This window comes from Denticeps clupeoides, chromosome 20 (assembly GCF_900700375.1).
Source record: "Denticeps clupeoides chromosome 20, fDenClu1.1, whole genome shotgun sequence".
In the NCBI taxonomy this organism is placed as follows: domain Eukaryota; kingdom Metazoa; phylum Chordata; class Actinopteri; order Clupeiformes; family Denticipitidae; genus Denticeps; species Denticeps clupeoides.
The window spans coordinates 9,481,291-9,505,194 of record NC_041726.1 but is presented as its reverse complement, the minus strand read 5'-3'; the positions used below and the strand labels follow the sequence as shown (position 1 = coordinate 9,505,194).

The window sequence follows — 23,904 nt, the reverse complement described above, 5'->3', positions numbered from 1 at the left end:
TTGCGGTTTGGTGCTGTATCATCCCTCATCATCTAATGAATGTCATCTGAGCAACGTCTTGGATGGCTGCTGTGACTGGAGAACAGTAAGTTCTGTTGGACTTTTTCAGCCCAGTGTGGTGTGATGGGGCCAGACGTTGGAGTGAAAATGAAGCCTCTCCTGGAAACAATCGTGTTTTGTGTGCGTGCATTATATCTTGCTGGAGCTCATCTCCTTGCTTACACCTTGTTCTGTCTAATTTAGCGGCTGCTGCCATTCGCTGATTGGATGTTGAGCAGATATTGCCGATAAATATGTGAATGTGGTCAAAGAGGCTTGTTGCCAATGATCTACTGCCAATAAACGATGGAAAGACACTCGAGGTTAAGTGTCTTGCTCAGGGACACAATGTGGGGATTGAACCTGGGTCTTCTGGATCATAGGCGTGTTACCCACTAGGCTTGGAGGAGAGAGAAACTGAATAAATGTCTTGAAAAATGGCTGGTGGGTTCATTACAATTGACCAATCCCGGTGACCCTGTGTGTGGAACTTTGACGAATACGAGGCCCACTGAACTCTGTAGAAATGGTGTTGAGGCGTGCCTAATTAGGCTGGATATCACGTTACTTGACTCTCGTGTGGACGATGCAGGCAGGGGAAACACCCGGGGCGTCGCCCTGGAGTCCAGCATGATGTCACATCCTGATCTGGTACCCATTTAGGTCCTGGGCCTCCTTTTTTTCTCTTCGCCGTGCTCCTTTCGTGTCCGATCGAAGCGATAATAGTTGAAAAAGAAACGGTCGGGAAGCTGCCTCCATTACATTGGTTGTTGCCAACTCAAGTGTCCCTTGTGTCTACATCTAACGTCCAGACCTCACACGTTCTGGCCGATCAGCACTCGGCCGCAGCCGGTTTTCCCAGGATGCACCTTGTCCATCACATGTCTCCTGCTGCCGGTTACGTAACGAAGCGTCAGGACTGTGGGGACCAGTTATTAAACCCCGGCTCCCCGCTTGCTTGGACCCGTGCCACATATTCACTCCTGGCACTCGGATCCTTCCGTGCCACATCTGGGTGCACCAAGGCTGAGCGAGGAGTAAAGGAACCTCCAGCCCCGTTGCTATTTTGGAGGAGCTCACGCATCGCGGCTGTGACCAGGTCCACTTCAGCCGCTCATCTTTTGCTCGATTTATCGATTCGTCCATTTCCTCCACAGACATCAGAATGGAACGCTGGCCAGACCCGGCTCTCCCAGAAGGTGCGGGACATGGGCGGAGCGGTGAAAAATGAGGCCTGGGCGGGAATTAGGTCCAGCTGCAGAGCCGGTCCCACGTCTCCAGTGAAAAATCCGAGAGTAAAACGTTACATGGGCGTAAATGTAAAGCTCGCGAGTCTCTTTTTACTTTTCTTTTGAAACGGGGGATAAGGTTTCGATTGGCCTGCTGGGCGCCCGCTGGGCGCAGCCGACCCCTCAGGTTCTCTTGTGAAACCTCCGCACTGTGAATGCATGGCTAAATTTAAGTTTACCGAAGCGCGATTAAAGATTATTGCGCCCTTTCTGTCCCCACGTGCTCCCCTTGAGGTCGTGTAAAAGGAGCCGAATGTAGACTAGGGGCAGTGGTGGCCTAGCGGTTAAGGAAGCGGCCCTGTAATCAGAAGGTTGCTGGTTCGATTCCCGATCCGCCAAGGTGCCACTGAGCAAAGCACCGTCCCCACACACTGCTCCCCGGGCGCCTGTCATGGCTGCCCACTGCTCACTCAGGGTGATGGGTTAAATGCAGAGGACAAACTTCACTGTGTGCACCGTGGGCTGTGCTGCTGTGTATCACATGTGACAATCACTACACTTTATTTATTTTATTTATTTTATTATTTATTAGACTTGTTTGGACGACGTACGCAACTGGCCTAAAACAACAATGGCCGCCGTTTCTTTAGTGCGTTTGCGATCGAGACTGCCCTCCCGGCGGATCAACTTCCTCCTCAAACGATCCCGCCTGATTTACGATTCCGTGGCGTGGGAAAGGGAGAGATCCCATCGGCGGCTTGATGGGCTTGATGGCCGTCTCGATCCGTAATTGCTTCAGCGCTTGAGAATGTTGCGCCGCGCGCATTCCAGCCGGCCCGCTTTTGATGGCGCGGAGAGGCCGGCGGCGTTTTTGAAAGCCGGTAGCGCTTCGAGAGACACCGGGCCAGCTGTCCCGCCGACGCGTGCCGTTCCGAGGTTCTACCCCACACGTGCGCCGGCGCATGTTGCGTTTTGTGGGGTTCGGGCCTGTTCTTTTGCAGCCGGCGTACCATGACCCTCTCACGCCCCCGCCAAATTTATTACGCCAGCACGGCCTCTTTACTCCAAGCGCTGGAGTAATTGATGGGTCCTCTTCCACGCTTCCAAAATAATGAAGAAAAAATGTAAACGGGGTGGGGCACAGAGGGGAGAACAAACGTTTGCCGCTCATGAAAGAGCAAAAATAATGGGATTTCCCATCAGGATTGTGTTTACATTCCTACCGCTTGTGTTGTATTTTCCACGAGGTTCACCCAAGGATAATTGGGGGACGCAATGGATTGCAGATGTCGGTCACAGTTGGTGCGTGGCTGACCTGTACGTGCCCACTTTATTCTAACTGCCTGAGCACCACAAGGCCGGGTCTAGACCCGCGAGGTTATCGGGCGCGCCTATCCAAGCAGAATACGCGTTGCGAGATCAGGCCAGAAGAAGACCTTACTAGTGGGGCAGTGGTGGCCTAACGGTTAAGGAAGCGGCCCCGTAATCAGAAGGTTGCCGGTTCGAATCCCGAATCGCCAAGGTGCCACTGAGGTGCCACTGAGCAAAGCACCGTCCCCACACACTGCTCCCCGATCAACTGTCATGGCTGCCCACTGCTCACCAAGGGTGATGGTTAAAAGCAGAGGGCACATTTCACTGTGTGCATCGTGTGCTGTGCTGCTGTGTATCACATGTGACAATCACTTCACTTTTCCACTCTCCATCTTCTGGAGTTCCTTTTTACTGTCCATGGTTTCAGAAAATAAGGATATTGTTCTTTTCAAGGCAGGTTTTGCTTTATTTTCAGAAGTGGATTGTGTGTGGAACGTTACACCTGGCATGTCATGTTTTAACCCATGCACATTTATGGCATTTCATCAGATGCCCTTATCCATAGAACTAGGGCAGGCCGTACATTCACCATTATCTTCCGAACATGTGGTGACCACATTGGTCAAATGACCTGAGGTGGCACCATCATAGGGTCCGCTCTGTGTCAAACCTGTCATCGGTTCCCGCCCAGCGTCCCTGGAGGGGTTCTGGGAGTTGCGGAAATATCGGCCGCTCCCTGGCCACGCCCCCCCCGCAGCCCTTTCTCTTGCTCCCTCTGCACAGGGTGTGTTGCCAGGACTTCCTCTGATTTATAACTGGTGTTAAAAATGGGAGCAGATACGCGCTTGTATCCAACCATGCCGCTGACTAACGTGACATTATGCCGCGCATGAAATGTGTCCTTAATCATCCGTTTATGGGTCACCCCTCCCAGCACAGCTGGTGACAGTATAATGCATGACGGAACCAGCCGGAGCGTCACGTTGATGTACTGCTCCTAAATAACTGCGATTTTTATTTATGGACCTGAGAAGAATTCCCACCATGGATTAACATGCCATATTGGTTGCAACCCTTGACTAAATGGAATTGCGGGCCGGTGGGGTCTTGCCCACTGGGGAGCCGATGGGCCTCGACGTTTCCGTCACATTTTCCGGCGTCAGTGATGGGAGATCAACTGTACCCGGCTTAAAGCAATCCTCCCCGGGTCACTTCCACCTCTCCTGCAACGCACGCCTGGCAACAAACCCGCGTTCCCTCCTGTTCTCCAACTTGGGCTGGAAAAAATCTGGGGCTTTTGTAATAATATTTGGCAGGCAGACTGGTTGCAGGGGAGAATACGCCCTCGTCTCTCCCCTGGAAACGCGCCGCCTCGCTTGGGTCTCTTTTCCGCTGTGTTCTCCATGCCGGATCAGTGTAGGTTCCACGTAACGCGATCCAGATGCCAGGATTCCCCCAAGAGGAAGCGGATCTTTCTGTCGCTCTCTCTGAAGGGACTCATGGGAACACTACCGTGTCTCACGTCTCTCTCTTTTCTCTCGTTTTTCACCTGGTTGAGTAAGTGAGCTGAAAAAGGTTACGATATCAACCCCCAGGTGACCTTCAACCTTTGTCTAACCCTTACCTATTCCACATCCCACAGTGCCTTGCAGCCGAGTCGCTCATTAATGCGGCTTCTTCCAGCACACTGTGCTCGTTTGCTGTGAAAACACAGCGCATGCTGAGGGATGGGGTAACGTGAGCCTGTTTTCCCAACCTGCTAAATCATTTTCCATGGAACGTCCCGAAAGTCGACGGATTTTTGACATTCACCTTCTCTCTGGTGGACTTTGCTTGCACGTTCCGCACGGCAGACGGATGACTCCCCAGCCACCATCCACTATATCATCGTGCTCTCCCGGGTCGGAGCCGAGAGCGGGAAGACCAGGCCAGGCCTGAAGCCAACTCTGCGGAGAGGAATGCTGGAGTTTATCTGAGATGGACGGGAGATGAGGCAGAGAGCAAGGACTCTGGGATACAGATTCCCTGCTGGAGAGCCACCATCCATCCATCATGCTGCTCACGCAGGGGGGAGAGATGTCAGGCCGAGAATGAAAGAGAGAGAAAAATGGCTTAAAACGGCACCTAAAAAAAGGATGCGGTGGCGATTAGGTCTATTTATTTATTTATTTATTTCTAAAAACGCAGACGAACGAACGTTCATGAACGATCCACTGATAAAAAGGGGCAGGGAAGAACATTTAAGAACGTTAAATCTAGCACTCCTACACCAGTCGAAGTTCGAGGAGATCAGTTTTCCTGCACCGTCTTGCCAGGAGTGTTGCTAAAAATAGCTGAAAACTCCGAAAGGCGTTTTGTTCAAGAGAACCCGGACGCACCGGACGCCGCACATGCTCGTCGGGCGGAGACGGCCCCGGGTTCGTGTCGTCCCAGTCGTTGTCACGGTCACCGTGGCGCAAGCCTGAAGCGAAAGTGGGCGGATTTGTTTCATCACTAGCTGCACCGGGCCTTCTTCCTAGAAGTGTTACAGAACATCACGCTGGACGGCACAGACTGGGCGCGACTCTTCCTCGACCGTAACCCTGGAGACGACCTGCTCTGCCCCAGCTGATGTAAACAGGGCCGCGTGCGCCGAGCTCCCATCAGGGGCTGACTGCTTCTTCCCAGACTCATTTCCTGCTGCCTTTTTTTCGAACGGCTGCGGTCACTTCGGGTAAATAAACCTTCAGCTTCAGAAATCGCAAGACTGACAAGCGGGAAAAGGAGGCTGTTAATCTTCCGTAGCGACGGGCATGGAAAAGGGAAAATGCCGAAAATGTTCTCGATCTTATCTGCCAGTAGGTGGGACTGATTGTGGGCCAGTTGGCTCGGCGCTCCGATAGTCCTCTCCTGCCAGGCATCCTGGACCCTACGGTAATGGAGAGGCGGCTTTCCATGCCAGACTGAATCGGAATGTCGTGGACCCCGGGGCTAGTGACAGGGTGCAGGGAAGGCCCTGGTTGGTATTCCATGGTTCTGAAATGGAGCAGAAGTGGGTTTCGAGTTAGGTGTGGTACAGACAATGGGGTGAGAAGGTGTCACTCAAGAATCGTGGGGACAGAGCGAAAACCAGGGTGGTGTGGACTTCGGAATTTTGGGTGTGTCTGGCCGACTATGGGAAATTGGCTCGACTGCCTCATCCACCTTTTCTCCCCCATGCTTAATTCCTTCCAGACGGGCTGAATGTTGAGGCTGGAAGGCCTTCAAGGGCCTCGCCTGTCTCCTGGGAGGTGTGAATGCGCTCGGATGAAAGAGCAGGACGGGGCAGCGCGACAGGCCACCCCGTCCTCCACACAGCACCTGTGAAATTATGGTGGGAAAAAGTACACTTGGTCACAGCCATGAGAACCGCCCCCCCCCCCCCCCCCCCCCCCCCCCCCTCATTTCTTCATTTCCTTGCGGCGATTTATGTTCGCTAATTACGCCATTTTGATCCCGACGGGCTTCAGGACCAGGATCTCTCGTTTAACAAAGTCATTCCAGATTTCGGGATGGTTCCCATGACAGCTTTGTCATTTGTCCGGGAAGGTTGCGGCCCTACTAGTTTGACACCAGCCTTGATCTGATCTTCTCGTCTCTGGGAGGAGGAACACGTGGCACTCAAACTAGGCCGGAAAATGTCAAAACTTGCTAAACTTCACATCTGAGTGACATCAGCTTCCCAGACGCCTTCCTTGTTGTCCTCCTTTTTGTCCTGGTCTCTCTCCCTCTTTTGCGGAGTCCGCTCAGTGGAGGCCCCGCCCAGCGTCCTACCCTGGCTGGTGCCGGCGGTATTTCCACAAAGAGACAGGGCCACTGCTGCCAGTGCTAAGCAGTCAAAACAGGCCCCTGTTCCCGCCATCAGCGATGATTAAGTCCTGCGCCGCTGGAACGAGACCCGTCCGTCGTGTCCGAGACAGCTTGGAATGCGCCAGTCTCTTGCATTTTGCAGGCGCGCCAGCTCCATGACCCGCCATCGCGACAGATAAAACGCTTGTTCCCGAACGGCAGATGACAAACCCCCTCCAAACCATGAAATACCGTTAAACAGCTTTAACCCGAAATCCTGTGTCCAGCCAATCAAATTATTACATCATTTATCCGCTCGATATGCATGGCATGCATATTTGACCACCTGAGAAACGGCCCCGGGGACGCGCATGCTGCTCTCTAGACCGTTTGCACATGGGAATGTACACTTGTGGAGATCTGATGACAGGCCGGGAGGACGTGGTGATGTGCAATTACCCTCCACGGCCGGGAATGGCGGCGAAAAGATGCCATTTAGCACATTGTGTTCTCACCTCAGCTGCTATTTATACCCGCCGCCCCCGGTGCCATCCTCACGCTCGGCGCTGTTCTGGTCCAAGCACAGGACTGCAGACGGTCCGTACAGTAGTTTTATTCATTATAGCGCGGCAGCCTCTCTGCGAGCGCATACCTTTCACACACACACACACACACACACACACACACACTAATCGAGCTCATGTGGAAAACCATGTCTGCTGTAGCGTTTTTGCATTCCTGTGGTTTGATTGGCACTTCCTGCCGTGAACGAGAAGTGCGGCGGTGGAGAACATTCCACTCATAGACCCCCCCGCCCCCTTCTCTCTCTCTCTCTTTCTCTTCTTTTTTTTTATTAGTTCAGTTTGTCCTCGTGAGATAAAAACGGGGGCTAGCGAGCCCCGAGGCGTCTCCTGTGCACTTTATGGGGGATGTTTTGGATCTGTGTGTTCATAGGGCTGCACCATAGGGCTCCCCGTCGGTTTGGTTATGTAATGCTATATAAAGACCAGACCTCCACCTTCAGTTGCAGTTTATATACGAGACACGCCCACAGCGCATCACACACCTGTTCCTGTCGACTTTTCTCATGGCGCGCCAGACCGGCGTTAAAACGGGACTGCTGGAAACAGCTGGGTTAAATAAATAAATAAAATAAAGTGAAGTGATTGTCACATGTGATACACAGCAGCACAGCACACGGTGCACACAGTGAAATTTGTCCTCTGCATTTAACCCATCACCCTGAGTGAGCAGTGGGCAGCAATGACAGGCACAGGAGCAGTGTGGGGGGACGGTGCTTTGCTCAGTGGCACCTCAGTGGCACCTTGGCGGATCGGGATTCGAACCGGCAACCTTCTGATTACGGGGCCGCTTCCTTAACCGCTAGGCCACCACTGCACCACTGGGTTACAACATGAAGGCTACTTTAGATTTAAATTGACCCTCATTGGGTTGGCATTCATTGTGCAAAACACTAATCCAGAGCCTTGTGGTCACGTGCATCTGTGTGCACCTTCTAACGGAAATGTTAATGGTGGAAAAAGATCATTACTCCAACCACAGATCTCTTGAGTCCAGACTATGGACACTGTAATATATTTTAAATAAAAGGAAAAAAAATGTCTTTCAAGCAAAAAAGTAAAAATTCTTATTGTTCACACTTTTCATATATTTCATATATCTGTGTACATGCATTCATTTCCCTACTTTGGGAACCACTGGTTTTAAGGAACATATATTTCGGGAATTTAAATACATTTCTTCATTGCAAGTCCTTTCTTGACCGATCTTAAGTAATGCTGAAATATTTCGCGATTTCCAATAAAAAAAAAAAAAATCCCCAAAACAAATGGCTTTTGCATGTGTTTGAGATGTGTGTGAATGTAATATTAAAAACGAATGCATTACATTTACAGCATTTATCAGACGCCCTTATCCAGAGCGACATATCAACAAATAGACAGTTATTTTCCAATGGTTTAATCATGCAAGCGCGTCCTTATAATATTATGTATGAATGTGCAAAAAAACCCAAAAAACTTTCTAAACCATTAAACCCAGTTTTGCAAAGTTAGCAACTGGAATAATTGGCCAGATGACCAGTAACCCACAGCGCTCACCACTGGTCATCGCACGTGTCTGGCATCGTGTGCCCCCAACCTGCCCTCTTTTAATCCTTTTGTTCATCCATCCATGTTTTTCCATCTTCCAGACTTCCAGCTGTGTTGCAGCCGGATGCAAGCCGGCTAAACCGGAAGGAAAAACTTCCACACGGCAAACGGCAAACCAGCGACAACATTACACCCCATGCGCTTCCCATCATCCCCTGCAGACATCTGCTGTTGATGGGCTGTTAACTGGGCTGCGCCTTTAAAACCAACACACACAGCTCTGCTTCTTTTCCCATTCGCCCTGAAACTGAACGATGCAAGTTGGTCAGAGGAAAGAAAAATACCAACCGGAGAAGGAACCGGATGGGGGGAAAAAAGAGCTTATTTCCACCAACACCTGCTGTTATTTTAGCCTCAGGAGGAGGTCAGCGGGCCACGGATCTGCTGTGTCCATCCTGTGTCCTGTGTCCTGTATCTCAGCAGGGGCGGCTGGAAAGCCGGTCACTTGGCGTAAATCTCAGGATAATCACGGTAATTAGGCTGCTAATTTTCAACGATGACCATGACTTTGTACAAATGCAGGAAATGCACAGACTAGTCTGACATGACTAGTCTGATTCTACTAGTCTGAGTAGAATCTGGAACTTCATTCAGTTTTACAGGTCAAGGTGACCGGCATTTGTCTATTGGACAAAATATTGCCGTCGTTTTCTACAATGCCTTTGATATGAAGTGTATCTGCAGTGGAGCCTTCTCTATGCTACAGAGGTTCTAAAGACGATGGGTTCTTATCAGCAGCGAGGCTGTTTGTTCAGCCCCGTCTCTGTCTTCACGCCTGCTTGCCGTGTTACATAACCTGCTTTCACGGTGAGATGTTTGGGCTTTCCTCCTCCTCCTCCTCCTCCTCGGCAGATGTCTGCAGTCGCACTTCACACCAGTCCGCCGTCTGCATGTACCGTCCATCACGTCATGCAAGTCGGAGATAATAACCTTCCAGCGGCAGGAGACAAAGGAAATGACATCCTGTCTCTCTCGGTTAAAAACTGAGACTCAAAGCACTTCCCACAATGCACTGCTGTCTGCTACCGCCACAGTCCATCTTCAAAGTATGAAAAAAAAAGGCTCTTAAAAAATGTTTTTACATCAAATTACGGAGAACCATGAGTCTCTTTAAGAGAGATGCGATGGAAGAGCTTTCAGAACTACAGCTCTCAAACGTGAAGATCGAGCCGTAATGTCCCCGTTAAATAATAAGATGATAACAGACGTCTGAAATACCCTCCATAGCCAACAGGGATCAAAGAGCGACAATCAGAGCCTGGATCAGGCAGCCATTCCAGGCCGTAATAACCCCTCAGGAGCGGGCTTTTTAACCCCTCGCCTGGAGCTGCAGTCGTGGGATGGCGGCTGGTGAGTTATGGCCCTTCGGGCCGCGCCCCCCTGAAAATGGCCACTTATCGCTTTCTTCATGCCGGACAGTTCGAAAGGGGTTCGAAAGTTGGTGGGCACGCCTTCCTGCGTTACAACTTGCTCCCACGTTGCTCCGTCTCCATGGATGTTGGAGTGTGGAAACAGACCACCCCGGAGACTTGGTGGGGGAGTCCTGAGCGCGAATCTCAGTGCCGTAATTCACTGGGGCGTCGTGCGAGGTGGCAGCGCTGCAGACCTGCCCTCCGCCTCCTACGGTTATCCCCGAGACAGACGGGGGTCACGCCGCTCCAACATTTTCCTCACTGCTTCATGCATTTCAACTTGTGTTTTCATCAAATCTCCCCACTCGTGCAAAAGTCCATTCCGGAACGGAAACACGTGCCAAGAACGGCGAGAAGTGCGGGGCTCTAAATGTCGGATGAATCAAGAGAGGCGGTGCTTAGTGCGCAGCAATGCACCTATAAAAACGGTGCCGTTTGATTTAGCGTTTCTAATCCACGTTCCTGTTGAAGAGGACGCTCGAGCCGCTTGACAGCCAGGGATTGTGTTTGCTGTAAATGTCCCACGTGTGGTAGAAAGCGTGAGCCTCCACGCATTTTGCTCATTCCACTACGTGGGACAGGGTGTTGGGGTATTTATAGAAACGGCCCCAGGGGTGGACGTGGTTTACTTCCTTCTGGACAGCATGATGGACAGGTGTGCATTTGAGAAGGTCCACAGTTTCAAAGTGAAGTGATTGTCACCCTACACAGCAGCACAGCACACGGTGCACACGGTGAAATTTGTCCTCTGCATTTAACCCATGACCCTTGGTGAGCAGTGAGCAGGCGCCCGGGGAGCAGTGTGTGGGGACGGCGCTTTGGTCAGTGGCACCTCAGTGGCACCTTGGCAGGTCGGGATTCGAACCGGCAACCTTCTGATTTCGGGGCCACTGCCCCAATGTTTTTTTTTTTCCTTTGGTAGCCTAACAAAGATAGACAGATAGATGAAGTGAACGTGATTGTCAGTGTGATACGAAATGTGTCCTCTGCTTTTAACCATCACCCTGAGTGAGCAGTGGGCAGCCAGGACAGGCGCTCGAGGAGCAGTTTGGTCACCCTACCCTCACCCTTCCAACGTGAAGTATCTGCTGCGCTTGGTCCGTCCCGACGCTCATGACTGCTGTTTGTTCCAGAAGATAAAAGCCATGTTGTTCTGGCCCAGAGCCGGGCCTGCGAGGGCTGCAACGTGAAGAGCCGGTTCTCCAAAACGGGGTATGGAAGGAACATCTGTGCTGCAGACCGCCGTGCCTGACTGTCACTGGCACTTCCCGTGACAGGGTGAGCAGGAGGACAGGCAGATGTTTTGAACTGGACAGAGAACACTCCAGCTTTCTATTTCCCCTCGTGGAGAAGCGCCGCATGCACCAAACAAATCCCGGTCCAAGACCTGCAGAAGGGCTGGAGAACTGCTGCTTTTATGGTCCTTCCATTATATTTTAATGGCAGCTTGCCTCAGCACATGCATAAAAGTAAAGGATGATGTAAAAAGTAATTGGCATAATTGCCGCAGAATTGCTGTAATTTATCGAGACGGTGTCTTAATGATTCCGTCTCAGAGGCTCATGAGCTGAGGTTAACGGTAGGAGTTTAACGACGGTGTTCTGCGGCACCAGAACACCACCAGACCACAACTATGGGACAAAGAGTCCCACTCGAAAATCCTGCCGAAAGGCCGGCAAAGGAGGGGGCGGCTGGCGAAGGCGAAGAGTGGCCAAGCGTGCGGGGAATGTGCCGGAGACTTCGACAACATCCTGAGGCAGCGGAGTCGGGGCGCAGCTCCCGTCCAGGAGCCGGGGATATTTTTAGCCGGCCCACCTCAGCTCATTAGAAAACGCCGGTGGGTGAGAGGTCATGCCGGCCTCTTCCCAGCACAACAACATGGCACACGTGGACGACACGCTGGCAAAAGAAACGTTCCGAGTTCTTTAGTGGGAGCGTTTTTTTTTTTTTTTTTCTGGAATGTTCTTTTTCTAATTCATCTTTGCTGGGATTTTTTTTTCCGAGAGGGAAGACAGGGCAGATGCTGGTCTGCGTGAATTGTACCTCCAAACCCTCCAGCATGTGAGATGTGTTTGCCAACGTCACTTTACTTATGGGTTTAAATGGGGGCGGAGCCTGTTGGCATGACTGACAGCTCTGACACCCCCTGCTTCCTCATTCTGGATAATTTATCCTGTCAATACGTGACACGCCTCCCGTTCTCCTCCGTTTCCCTCCGTTCTCTACACTCGTACCACTTGTACACAAACGTGACCACGCCCACCACCATCACGCAGGTTATCAGGCGCTTTAATTCAAATGTGAACTAATGTGCACCAGAAGAACGTTCCTTTGCACATTACACACATTAAACAGACCCTTTAGCCTAACAGAAGTTACACCATGTCATGTGCAGTACAATTTTATTCCAGAAAATGTCAAAATATATTTGTTTTGTCGTTTGTTTGGTTTTATGTCACCTCGATTCATTAAACAGCCATGAAATAATTTGCTCCCCTATTGAACCACGTGGATCCATGCGGCCCCCAAACCAGCACAGAAACAAACCAGTGGCCTCTGCTGTGCCCATGGGAACAGGTGCCTGCCTCAGCACAGCGGGGAGGACGAACTGGCGCGGGACCACGCCTCGGACCTTCCATCGACCGCAGGAAAACGCGGGGCGAGGACCCCGCCCTCGGTGCGAGGCTTTGATGTCGGAGGACATGAGGTGGAAACAGGGACTCGAGGGCCGAAGGGGTTCTACCCAGAGACTGTCCCACGGGAAAGGCCGCAAAACAATAAATAGAGGGGATTAGAGCGTTCGAATAACGTCGGGCTGACAGAGGAGAGGCGAATATTATAATATCTGCCCCTCCCTCATACTGTATTCCTTGTTTCAGCCCAGACAGCTCAGAATAATATTGACATAAAAAGGCTGACAGGCGCGGCCGTCAGCAACTCTGCACACTGTTGTGTTGGACTGTTCGGCTGTTTGTCCAGAACCAGAACAAGAAGACGTTGCTGGTTGTGGAGAGTGGAGAGGGTTTGTTGGACTGGGTGCCGGGAATGAGGTCACTTGGGGCCGAGAAAAACAACGCCGCCTCTTGTTCAGCCTGCGTTTACGGGAGCGGGGCACCTGACTCACCGTCTCCGTTCACCGCAGGTTACCCTCCCCTCTCCCGCCCCCGGTCGCGACGGTCGCCGCACCGACTCGTGAAGCCACGGAGCAGGAAATGAGACGAAGACGGCAGCTTGTTCCAGGTCGAGGTCGGGACACCGCCGGAGGCCCGAGACGCTCCTGATGAAATCGTGGGCGATAAGAGATGAAAGGCGCTGGCGCGTGAGGGAGCGGCCCGGCCGACAGTAATGATCCTTTTGGGAGGAGATTTTTCAGGCTTTGGTTACGAAAGCGTTTGACGGATGCATTTTTCCGTGGAGTAAATCGTTTGGGAGTGTCGGAAGATTAGCTGTGACACGTGGTGAAAATATATGAGCTGTGAAATGATTTGTAAGTGAAGACCTTCACTTTGTCCGTGAATGCTTTTGAACTGAGGTATTTCCTAAAAAAGATCAGAGGCACCATCACAAGTTATTGACTCCAGACAACTAATTATTGGCAACCGTCATTTTCTGCCCCAGTATCAAAGGTTCCATTTTCTTAAAAAGAACAAAGTGCTACAGCAACGTGGAATGTAGAACCGTACGAACTTACTACCATCAGGCGATCGTGGCTGCTACCAGCAGTTACCGGGACAGCCCCCCCTGGAGATGGCGTGGGGGTAGCCTAGTGGGTAACACACTCGCCTTTGAACCGGAAGACTACAGCGTCACAGGTTCAAACCCCACTTGCTACCATTGTGTCCCTAAGTTGTTGTCCCTGTAACTACTGATTGTGAATGCGGTAAATGAGACACGATGGCAGTGAGTGGGGTTCGAACCGGGGACTTTGTGCTTCTTCTGGTTCAGAGGCGAGTGCCTAACCCACTAGGCTACTACCAGCCCACCCTGTTAGCCGACTGCCACATCCTTGGTTCCGGTTCCAGATCCTGTTTTGAGCGGAAAACCAGCTCAAGCTATGCCACGCCATGGCGCTCTTCCCAGTGGCCGTCATGGCGCACGGGTGTTTGTTTTCACTCACAGGCTGAAATCGTAAAAAAAAAAAAAAAACGCCAACGTTCCATATAAACACTGCAGCGACAAACTCCTGCCTCGTAAAAACACACACACACACACCACAACACACACTTGCGCACGTGGAAAGTGGCTGCCAAACACCGCCACCCTCCGCACCGGCTACGCCGGCTGCATTCCTTCTGCGGCCCAGGCGGGGAATCGGGGTGACCTCCGGGGGTCTCTCGCCCGCTCCGGTTCCACACACTGCAGTCATCGGAGCCGGGAGTCGGGAGGTTCTGTCCCAGGCAAGCCAGCCTGAGAAATTTACGGCACTCCTTAGTTACGGTTCTGTTATGTACGTGTTTCGGGGCTCGGCCTTCGGCGTTGCCAAGGCACGATATCCCTCGGCTTCGCCGGAGGAGCGGGAGGCCTCCGGTTCCCAACCAGGAGAACAAACCCACAAGGGCCTGCAGGGAGACGTGCGCTGAAGGTCAAAACACTCTACAGCCAACTGCAACTGGCCTCAGCCAAACTGGTGTGGCACCTGGGGCCAGACCAAAAACACTGCGTCGATCCCAGAACCAGCGTTCTGGTTTCTCCGGGTCCTGCATTTACCAGACGCCCTTATCCAGAGCGACTTACAATCAGTAGTTACAGGGACAGTCCCCCCCTGGAGACACTTGCTCAGGGACACAATGGTAGTAAGTGGGATTCAAACCCGGGTCGTAGCCTTTGTTCTTATGCAAGAGTCTCTCTGGGGACGATGGCTTCACCTGCGTGCTTCACTTTCTACCTTTTATTTCTTTTTGCTTTCGCAGACGTAACGAGAAAACAACAATGTGGCATCTGAAGGTGCAGCTCGGCGTCATTTTTTTTTTTCTATTTGGTTTGACTGTTGACTGGGGGTAGCAGTAGCCTAGTGGGGTAAGACACTCACCTGTGAACCAGAAGACCCAGGTTCAAACCCCACTTACTACCATTGTGTCCCTGAGCAAGTGTCTCCAGGGGGGGACTGTCCCTGTAACTACTGATTGTAAGTCGCTCTGGATAAGGGCGTCTGATAAATGCTGTAAATGTAAATGTAAATGCGACTGTACAGGATTTTTTTTATTGTGCTTATGAACTAATTGTCGGAAACATAACCGATTTATGGATTCTGTTGATGATTAAAATCGTAGCAGACGACCTAGGCGCCTCGTGGCCGTGACCTTTTATCCAACACCCCCCACGCGTCCTGCAGGGGTCCACGATGACATCCACCGTCCACGCACAGTCCGGCGGTGCACAGATCCCCTCCGAAAAACATCTGGAATTCCGATATTCCCGGCCCTCCGCCGGGGCTACACCCCACCCTCCCGAGCATAAAAAGCCGGACGCGCCTCCGAAGCGCCCCAGTCCGCGTCCGTCCATCCCCGCATCCGCACCCGCAGCCGCGTCCGAGCCTCCCGCGACATGGCCACCGCCGTCCGCCTGCTGCAAGTGCTGCTGCTCTCCGGCTACCTGGTGAGCGCGTTTTCACGCGAAAATACCGCATTTTCACTTCACTTTTTTTTTTGTTGTTGTTGTTGTTGCTGTTTTATTATTGCGACGATCGGAGCGAAACACGTGGGAATTTCCGCCGTGTTCTTATTCTCAGAGACGGACAAACAAATAAATAAAAACAACATTTAGAAAACTACATTTAACCAGAATGTTTGTCCTCGTATTTAAACACATTACAGGCCATTTTTTTTATGTTCGTCAACAAAGCGATTGCGTTAAGCAGACTTTAGTGTTTTCTGAAGTAAACACCAACGACGACGCGGATTTATTTACATCGGCGGCGCGGAAACACGTGCGTTGTGTCACCCCCTGGTGGCCGCGCCCGGCGGCGCGCCGATTTAATCGCGTATTAACTGCGCGTCTGCAGGCCGCTGCCCGGGACTGCTCCCAGTCGTGTGACTGTCCGGCCGAATCCCCGCCCTGCCCCGTCGGCACCAGCCTGGTGCTGGACGGCTGCGGCTGCTGCAAGGTGTGCGCCAGGCAGGCGGGTGAGCCCTGCTCTCTCCTGGAGCCGTGCGACCACCACAAAGCGCTGTTCTGCGACCGCTCCATCCTCAGCGACACGGAACATGGCATCTGCATGGGTGAGTGTGTCCTCCGTGTGTGGACGGCCGAATGTGAGCGGCGTTTATAACAACTTTGCTCCCTTCAGCCCAGGAGGGCCAGAGCTGCGACCTGGGCGGGGTCATCTACCAGAGCGGCGAGACGTTCCAGCCCAGCTGCAAGCACCAGTGCGTCTGCATGAACGGGGAGATCGGCTGCGTGCCCACCTGCGTCGGTGACATCCGCGTACCCTCCCCCGACTGCCCGTACCCGCGGCGCGTCCAGATCCCCGGCAAGTGCTGCGAGGAGTGGGTGTGCGACACCAGCCCTCACGGCCTCCCGTTCGAGTCGGCCATGGCTGGTAGGTCCCCTTCTCTCTGTCCTACTCTGCTCCCTGTCCTCCTAAACATTTACATTTCAATTTGTGGCATTTACCAGTCGCCCTTATCCAGAGCACCTTACAGGGACAGGGACAGTCCCCCTGAAGACACTCAAGTTTAAGCGTCTCAGGCTACTAGAAGATCTGTGAAAGTGTCTGCATCACAAAGTTAAGATGTGTGTTTGCGGCTCAGTGTACAGGACCGTGTCGGCCCAGGGCCTGGAGCCCGAGAGCCAGCGGGACAACTGCATCGTCCAGACAACGGACTGGAGCGAGTGCTCGGCCACATGTGGCATGGGCGTGTCCTCTCGCGTCACCAACGACAACGAGCGGTGTCAGCTGGAGCGGCAGACCCGGGTGTGTCTGATCAGGCCGTGTCAGCTGGACCAGGAGAAGGCTATTAAGGTGTGTCCTGCGCTGCCCCTCTGGTCAAAAACTGCAACTACAGCAAACTTACTGTCCAAGTGGAGGCTTTTTGTATGATGCATTATTTAACATTTAATACAGCAGTAACACATAGTCGGTGAGGATGTTAATAATAACTACAATGCAGTTTAAGTATTAAACACTGCAGCTGTGAGTATTAAAAATAATCTCAGAGTCTCCTGGCCAGAATCAGTAGAGGGAACCCGGGTACCAAAGTCTGAGAAACAAGGCATCTAAACCATTTATCTATAACAGTATAGTACATAACTCCCTAGAATACATGCAGTTGGACTGTTTCTTTTACCTCGCGAGTCTTCTTCTCAAAGAACGGACCGTAACATTATTTCTGTCCATTGATCCATCATCCTTCTACACCAGAGTAAATCTTTAAATGGTCCCATTATAATCCTTTCCATGATAAATTCTTGTAGAATATTTTTGATAGCGATATGATGAAATGCTTTCATGTCTCCTGTCTCCTGCAGAAGGGGAAGAAGTGTATCCGGACGCCGAAGAGCGCCCGCGGGATCCGCTTCGAGCTCTCGGGCTGCAGGAGCGCCCGCATCTACAAGCCCAAGTTCTGCGGGGCGTGCACGGACGGCCGCTGCTGTACCCCCCAGGCCACCGTCACGGCCGAGGTGGAGTTCCGCTGTCCCGAGGGCGACCTCTTCCGCAGGAAGATGATGTTCATCAAGACCTGCTCCTGCCGCCGCGACTGCCCGCGCGAGAACGACATCTTCCTGGCGTCACACTCGCGGCGGATGGCCGACGACTACGAAAACGACATGTAGCTCAGACACACTAACACTCGCACCTTCATTTAGGACCGTGGCTTCTAACCCGGACCCTCCAGGGGTCACCAGGACTGCAGCGGGGACCACAGGTCCATGAGACGCAAACACTGGCAGCTTCGGTAGCACCCGGTCCCCCGACCAGACGAACGAAGAGTGCGGACTGTGTAGCTAGTGGACATTTCCCTGCGTCCCCTTTACTCCTCTTACTTTTTACGCGCAGCTCTGAAGTCACCTTTTCTTTTCTGTGTGTGTGTGTGTGTGTGTGTGTTTTGTTTTGACCGGTCTGTTCACGCGCAGAACGTGTAGCGCAGACCTACAGCACTGAGAACCCTGATGAGACGGGGACCGTAACGCCCAGTTGCCTGCGGCCCAGGGACACGAGGGACCTCCATCGGGCTCCTCTGAAATGCACATTTGTGAGATATTTATTTAAAAAAAACTATTAGAAGGATGTGTGGAGTAGTAGCAGCATCGCTAACGCTCGCTGCCACCTACAGGATCATCGTTTGAACTGCAGCAGGACGAAATTGCTGCCAAAACCAGACACCAAAAATCGGGATCTTCCGTAAAAAAAAAAAAACATAATAAAATGTAGAATCTGTCCACCACGTTGTCCACTGATCTCGGGCACCATGTCTTCAGAACGGTTCCAGGACCAGGGACGGTTCTCCTGCTCTCCTTTGAGACGTGAACATCGTTCCGTTCAGCCACTGAGAGATGTTGTCACGTGTCCAGGCTTTATTCTCGCGAAAATACCTGTCAGGTACGATGTTAGCTGACTATTTAAAAGTTTGTTTTTTTTGTTTTGACGAATACACCACGTGTAAATAGTGTAAGAAGACAGTTGTGTACAGTTTTGTACTAATTTATGTACCAGATTAGCTCTGTATTGTAGTTGTATTTGTACTGTATCATACTGATTCCACTGTAACCACCTGGTGAGTTTCCTTTGTTGCACATCGGTTTGTTTCCAATAAAGACAATCTATTTTTATACGTATGCCCGGGTGTGTCCACGTCTTGTTTCCTCGGCCGTCGTGAGAAGCGCTGGGGCAGGGGTGGCCTAGTGGTTAAGGAAGCGGCCCCGTAATCAGAAGGTTGCCGGTTCGAATCCCGATCCGCCAGGGTGCCACTGAGGTGCCACTGAGCAAAGTACCGTCCCCACACACTGCTCCCCGGGCGCCTGTCATGGCTGCCCACTGCTCACTCAGGGTGATGGGTTAAATGCAGAGGACAAATTTCACTGTGTGCATCGTGTGCTGTGCTGCTGTGTATCACATGTGACAATCACTTCACTTCACTTTGAAATACCGTAAGGTGCCGTTCTGACTGGAGACAATGGGATCCTCACCGTGCAGATCACATGACCCCAGTTCTCCCAGTTTCATGTGACTATAATCCCCTTTGGACGCCCTGAGGCCTACCAGACGTGGTCGTCTACTGTATCCAGCGCCCCCTCAGTATCGTTTCGGGGTTCTGTTCTGATTTATTATTCATAAACCATAATCATACGAATAAATCAGATGTTCTCCTTTGCGAAGGAACCCCCTCGTCAGCAGAACCGAGTTAGAACAGGCAGCTGCTGTGCAGAGGGGACGAAGTGATTTCATAGGGGCGTTAGTGATGACGATGGTTCCTGATCAGGCGATGGTCTCCACCACCCAGGACTGCTGACCGGAGCCCGTCTTGGATCATTTCCGTCATCGCCTTGGGTGAAATAAAGATCCCAAAGTTGCTTCTCTCACTGACTTTCCACCCTGTTATCCGCCATCATCCGGCTCTGAGTTTGGGGGAAGATGGATTCTGATTTTTCAGGTGGAGCACAGGATGGAGCCCCCAAACTATTCACTCCAGGGCCACTTTCAGTGTCAAAGTACAGTAAAAGCTGAAATTGACAAATATGTCTCCTTTATATTTCCTTATTAGGACTGATCAGTGTACGTCCTACCCCTTGAAAAATGAGCGAGTAAAAAAAGACAAGAGCGCCATCTACCGGTGTCGAAAACAATAACCAGCCCCCCTCATTAATTAACTGGCTCTGACTGTACTGCCTGGACCTTCTCTTCCTGTTTGGTGTGATTTCCGGGGGCTTCATCATAGGACAGTACCAAAAAAATATTAATGTTGCAATAGTCATCATCATGATAATAACGCTGCGATCATCTTCTTGTTATGACCCAGATTGTTATTATTATTATTATTAGTCATCACATGCGCTCGCAGAACCGAGCAAAACCGGGACACGTGCACCTGTGATGACGCGCTACGCTCCAATCACGTTGGACGCACACGCACACACACACACACACACACACACACACACACACAGATACACACACACACACACGCCGCTTTGTGGTCCCGCAGGATTACGGAAGGAGCGCGGCGGCGGCATCCTGCAGGTACAGCGGCGGGGTTCGGTCCGGGTGGGTCGGTGGTCCGGGTGGGATGCGGCGGGGCCGTGCGGGGAACCGTAAACACGGACGTGGACTTCGAACGGTGACGGATTCATTTATTTATTTATTTGTTTGTTCATTTTGGGCCGCGAAACGCGATCGCTCCCCCGGCGTGAATTTTCGGGGTTCGGTTCGGTGGTGGATGCAGGGGAACCCGGGGCGGTGGAGATGGTGGAGCTTCATCTTCTGGAGCGTCGTGCTTCCCCCTGCGCGCTGCATGGATACAGTGGAGCTCCGCCTCCCACCATCATCCGCTTCATCCTCTTCATCCTCGCCTCCTGCCTCCATCCCATCCCCAGAAGCTCCTGGAGAGGAGGAGCATCGATGATTCTGAAGAAACAGCAAATTAATCACCATCATCATCACCATCACACATGAGATTTAACGTTCACGTGGACCTCTCAGATCCCAGAACCTAGAAAGATGCCTGAGAGGACCTGAGCTGGACCTGTCCACAAGAAACATGGACTAAGGTGCCGAGCGTTCCACGCGGTGTTCTCCGGGTGCTCCTGCACCATCAGCCAGCATGCTGGTGTCTCCACCGACCCCCCTGGGGGTCAGGTCTGCATCCATCACCTCCTGTTCCCCCCGCGTCTCCTGGTAATGGCTTTCTGTGCAGGAGGAACGCGAAGGCGATCGGTTAAAATGAAACACGAGCCTGACGGGAATTACGTTCCACTCCGGATCGTATGAAATATTGAACAGTTCACTCTATTTATAGAGCATAATGATGAATCAGACGGTGGTTCACCTCTGACGCTCTGAGAACATCTCCGCACCCGGCCCAGGTTTCCTCCTCACCTTTGAATCTTCATCACGATACACGGTATATATCTCTTACATTTAACCAGGCACCCTTATCACTAGTGACAGGGACAGTCCCCACTGGAGACACTCAGGGTTTAAGTGTCTTGCTCAGGGACACGATGGTAGTAAGTGGGGTTACACCCCCACAACATGATGCTGCCACCACCGTACTTCACAGATGGCATGGTGTTCTCAGGCTTGTCTCCAGAAATTAGGGTCTTTGTCCCTGTGTGTATTTGCAAAGTGTAATCTGGCTTTTTTATGTCGCTTTTGGAGTAATGGCTTTTTCCTCGCTGAGTAGCCTTTAAGCGCACGTCGGTACAGGACATGTTTCACTGTGATACTCTCTTACGACAGATGAACAGATGAACGTGGCACCTTCAGGCATCTGGAAATTGTGGAGGTCCACAATTCTCTTCCTGATGTCTTGGCTGATTTCTTTAGGCTTTCCCATGGTGTCACAATAGGAAGCAGCGTGCTGAGATGTGCCTTTAAATACACCCACCGGTGTGCCTCCAATCAACTCAAGTGGAGTCAGTAAACCTATCAGACGCTTCCAAAGCCATGACACCATCATCTGGGCTTTCCCAAGGAGTTTAGAGGCACAGTAACCTTAGTGTATATAAACTTTTGTCTTTTAAAAAGAAAGTAATACAAAAATTTAGCAAATTGAAATTAGTTTGGGGAATCCGAAACCGGCCTAAATCCGAAAGGGTTTTGTATGATTTAACATCAGACAGTAAGAAAAAAAAAGTTATCTGTCTTTTTATACAGTGTATGTAAACTTTTGGTTTCAGCTGTACCTCTAAATCCCTGTTTAAATGCTAAAACACCAATTTAATACATTTCAGAACCAAGTCGACTGCCTCCATTCCCAGTGAATGCTGCTGAAACTTCGCGGGCTTTCACGTTGCTCTGCTGTTACCTGTTGCGGATTGAACGTGGCAAGCGCGGTGCTGCGACACCCATTGTTGGCACCTTCATGGGACCTTGAGCGTCGCGGCACATTGAGGCACGTACAGAAACAATAGAAACAGGGCATCAAATCGGCTCTCAAACCAAACCGGAATACAGTCTGATTATAGCAAACGACATTATCGCCACACCGCAAGGGAGAACGTACATGTGCCGGATGAGTGTTCTGGTCGCTGAGCTCCCTGCGAACCTCAAAAGCGAAGTGATTGTTAGGGCGTATACTCGATGGACACGGTATCGTCATTTACCCCATTGCACGTGGAACAACCTGCAATACATTGAGTTCATTTTCTCATTTTTGGAAGCACCACTAGGTGGCGCAGCCCGATTGTCTATTTGCACTGTCATGCGATTGCTTCATAGATTTATAGATGTGTGCAGGTGAATAAAAAAATTTGGCAGAAATACAACACACTAATTGAACTGCATTTGAATGTGCCTGTAGTGAGTATAAAAATACCAGAAGCCATGCGGTTGAGTATGTGATGCTCGCCTACTCGCCTTACAAAATGTTGCTGACTCGCCTCCCTTCTGTCTCTCCTCACGGCCCGCTGACATGGAACCTCTGTCCTTCGATGGCGGCCGCTTTCCCCGGACGCGGTGAGTATGTGATGTTAGCCTCTTCTTTTTTGTTATGGGGAATGACGTTTTGAACGTGGTGTTGAGAAGGTGCGCGGGTGTGGTGGACAGCACTGAAGCCCAGAAATGAAACATTTACAGCATTTATCAGGCACCCTTATCCAGAGCGACTTACAATCAGTAGTTACAGGGACAGTCCCCCCTGGAGACACTCAGGGTTAAGTGTCTTGCTCAGGGACACAGTGGTAGTAAGTGGGATTTGAACCTGGGTCTTCTGGTTCATAGGCGAGTGTGTGACCCACTAGGCCACTACCACCCTACCGCAGCAGGACTCCAGGCCCTAATCAAGCATTTTTTTAAAAACCTTAAATCATACAAAATAACTACTGATCGGTGAAGTGATTGTTGTGTCCTCTGCTTTTTAACCATCACCCTTGGTGAGCAGTGGGCATTGTATACAATGTACTGTATAGAATCCATGAAATTCATGATTGGGAGATGAGGGAGCAGTAGGGACCCGGGTGAATGGGTGAACAGATTGTAGTGTTGAGCAGGGCAGTTTTTTTTAGATGTACTGAATCTTTGGGGCAGTGGTGGCCTAGCGGTAAAAGGAAGCGGCCCCGTAATCAGAAGGTTGCCGGTTCGAATCCCGATCCGCCAAGGTGCCACTGAGGTGCCACTGAGCAAACCACCGTCCCCACACACTGCTCCCCGGGCGCCTGTCATGGCCGCCCACTGCTCACTCAGGGTGATGGGTTAAATGCAGAGGACAAATTTCACTGTGTGCACTGTGTGCTGTGCTGCTGTGTATCACATGTGACAAATCACTTCACTTTCTTTCTTTAGGATCAATTTAGAAATTTGCTCAAAAGATTCGATCATCGAATCACTGGATCATTCAGTGTGACTCCTAGTTCCTGTTGTGTTGTGTGTTGAAATTGTTTATAAATCATGATTTTTTTTAAGTGTCTTGTCCTATGGTATGCTATTTAACTGGTCTACTCAGCAAATTGGGCTTAGTGAGTGATCCCCCACATCACATATACTCTGAATATGCACTGCTCCCTCAATTACATTTATATTTACGGCATTTATCAGAATGATTTACAAATCAGTAGTTACAGGGACAGTCCCTCTGGACCAACTTAGGGTTAAGTCTCTTGCTCAGGGTAGTAAACGGGATTTGAACCTGGGTCTTCTGGTTCATAGGCGAGTGTGTTACCCACAAGGCTACTCCCACCCTGTCTTACTGTACATGAGTTGTTGCGGTGGCGATCAAGCAGCATGCACTTGAACACAACACAAGGACATGCCGCCACACCTCGCACCCTGACCATCTG

At 51.3% G+C, this 23,904-nt stretch overlaps 2 protein-coding genes across 14 annotated transcripts in view; both read left to right on the top strand.

Annotated features, from left to right (window-relative positions):
• Window positions 1-15,332: 15,332 nt before the first annotated feature.
• On the top strand, window positions 15,333-18,747 carry ccn2b (cellular communication network factor 2b). Its single transcript, XM_028963638.1, has 5 exons — window positions 15,333-15,567; window positions 15,974-16,190; window positions 16,259-16,510; window positions 16,722-16,933; window positions 17,440-18,747. The coding sequence occupies exons 1-5, from the start codon at window positions 15,517-15,519 to the stop codon at window positions 17,743-17,745; spliced, it is 1,038 nt and encodes a 345-aa protein (XP_028819471.1). The 5' UTR covers window positions 15,333-15,516; the 3' UTR covers window positions 17,746-18,747.
• A 3,291-nt stretch (window positions 18,748-22,038) lies between these two features.
• Window positions 22,039-23,904, top strand: part of epb41a (erythrocyte membrane protein band 4.1a) — a 31,871-nt gene continuing 30,005 nt past the window's right edge. For all 13 annotated transcript variants that reach the window (XM_028963262.1, XM_028963255.1, XM_028963252.1 and 10 more), the window contains exon 1: window positions 22,039-22,585. In XM_028963262.1, the coding sequence (XP_028819095.1) occupies window positions 22,471-22,585 (115 nt within the window). In that variant the 5' untranslated portion in view covers window positions 22,039-22,470. The remainder of the gene's footprint in view (window positions 22,586-23,904) is intronic.

Bases quoted from the DNA above. Each gene is read 5' to 3' on its own strand.
- ccn2b (XM_028963638.1), top strand. From the start codon at position 15,517: ATGGCCACCGCCGTCCGCCTGCTGCAAGTGCTGCTGCTCTCCGGCTAC. The intron at 16,191-16,258 runs GTGAGTGTGTCC...TGCTCCCTTCAG, and splicing joins GGAACATGGCATCTGCATGG to CCCAGGAGGGCCAGAGCTGC. The intron at 16,511-16,721 runs GTAGGTCCCCTT...TTTGCGGCTCAG, and splicing joins GTTCGAGTCGGCCATGGCTG to TGTACAGGACCGTGTCGGCC.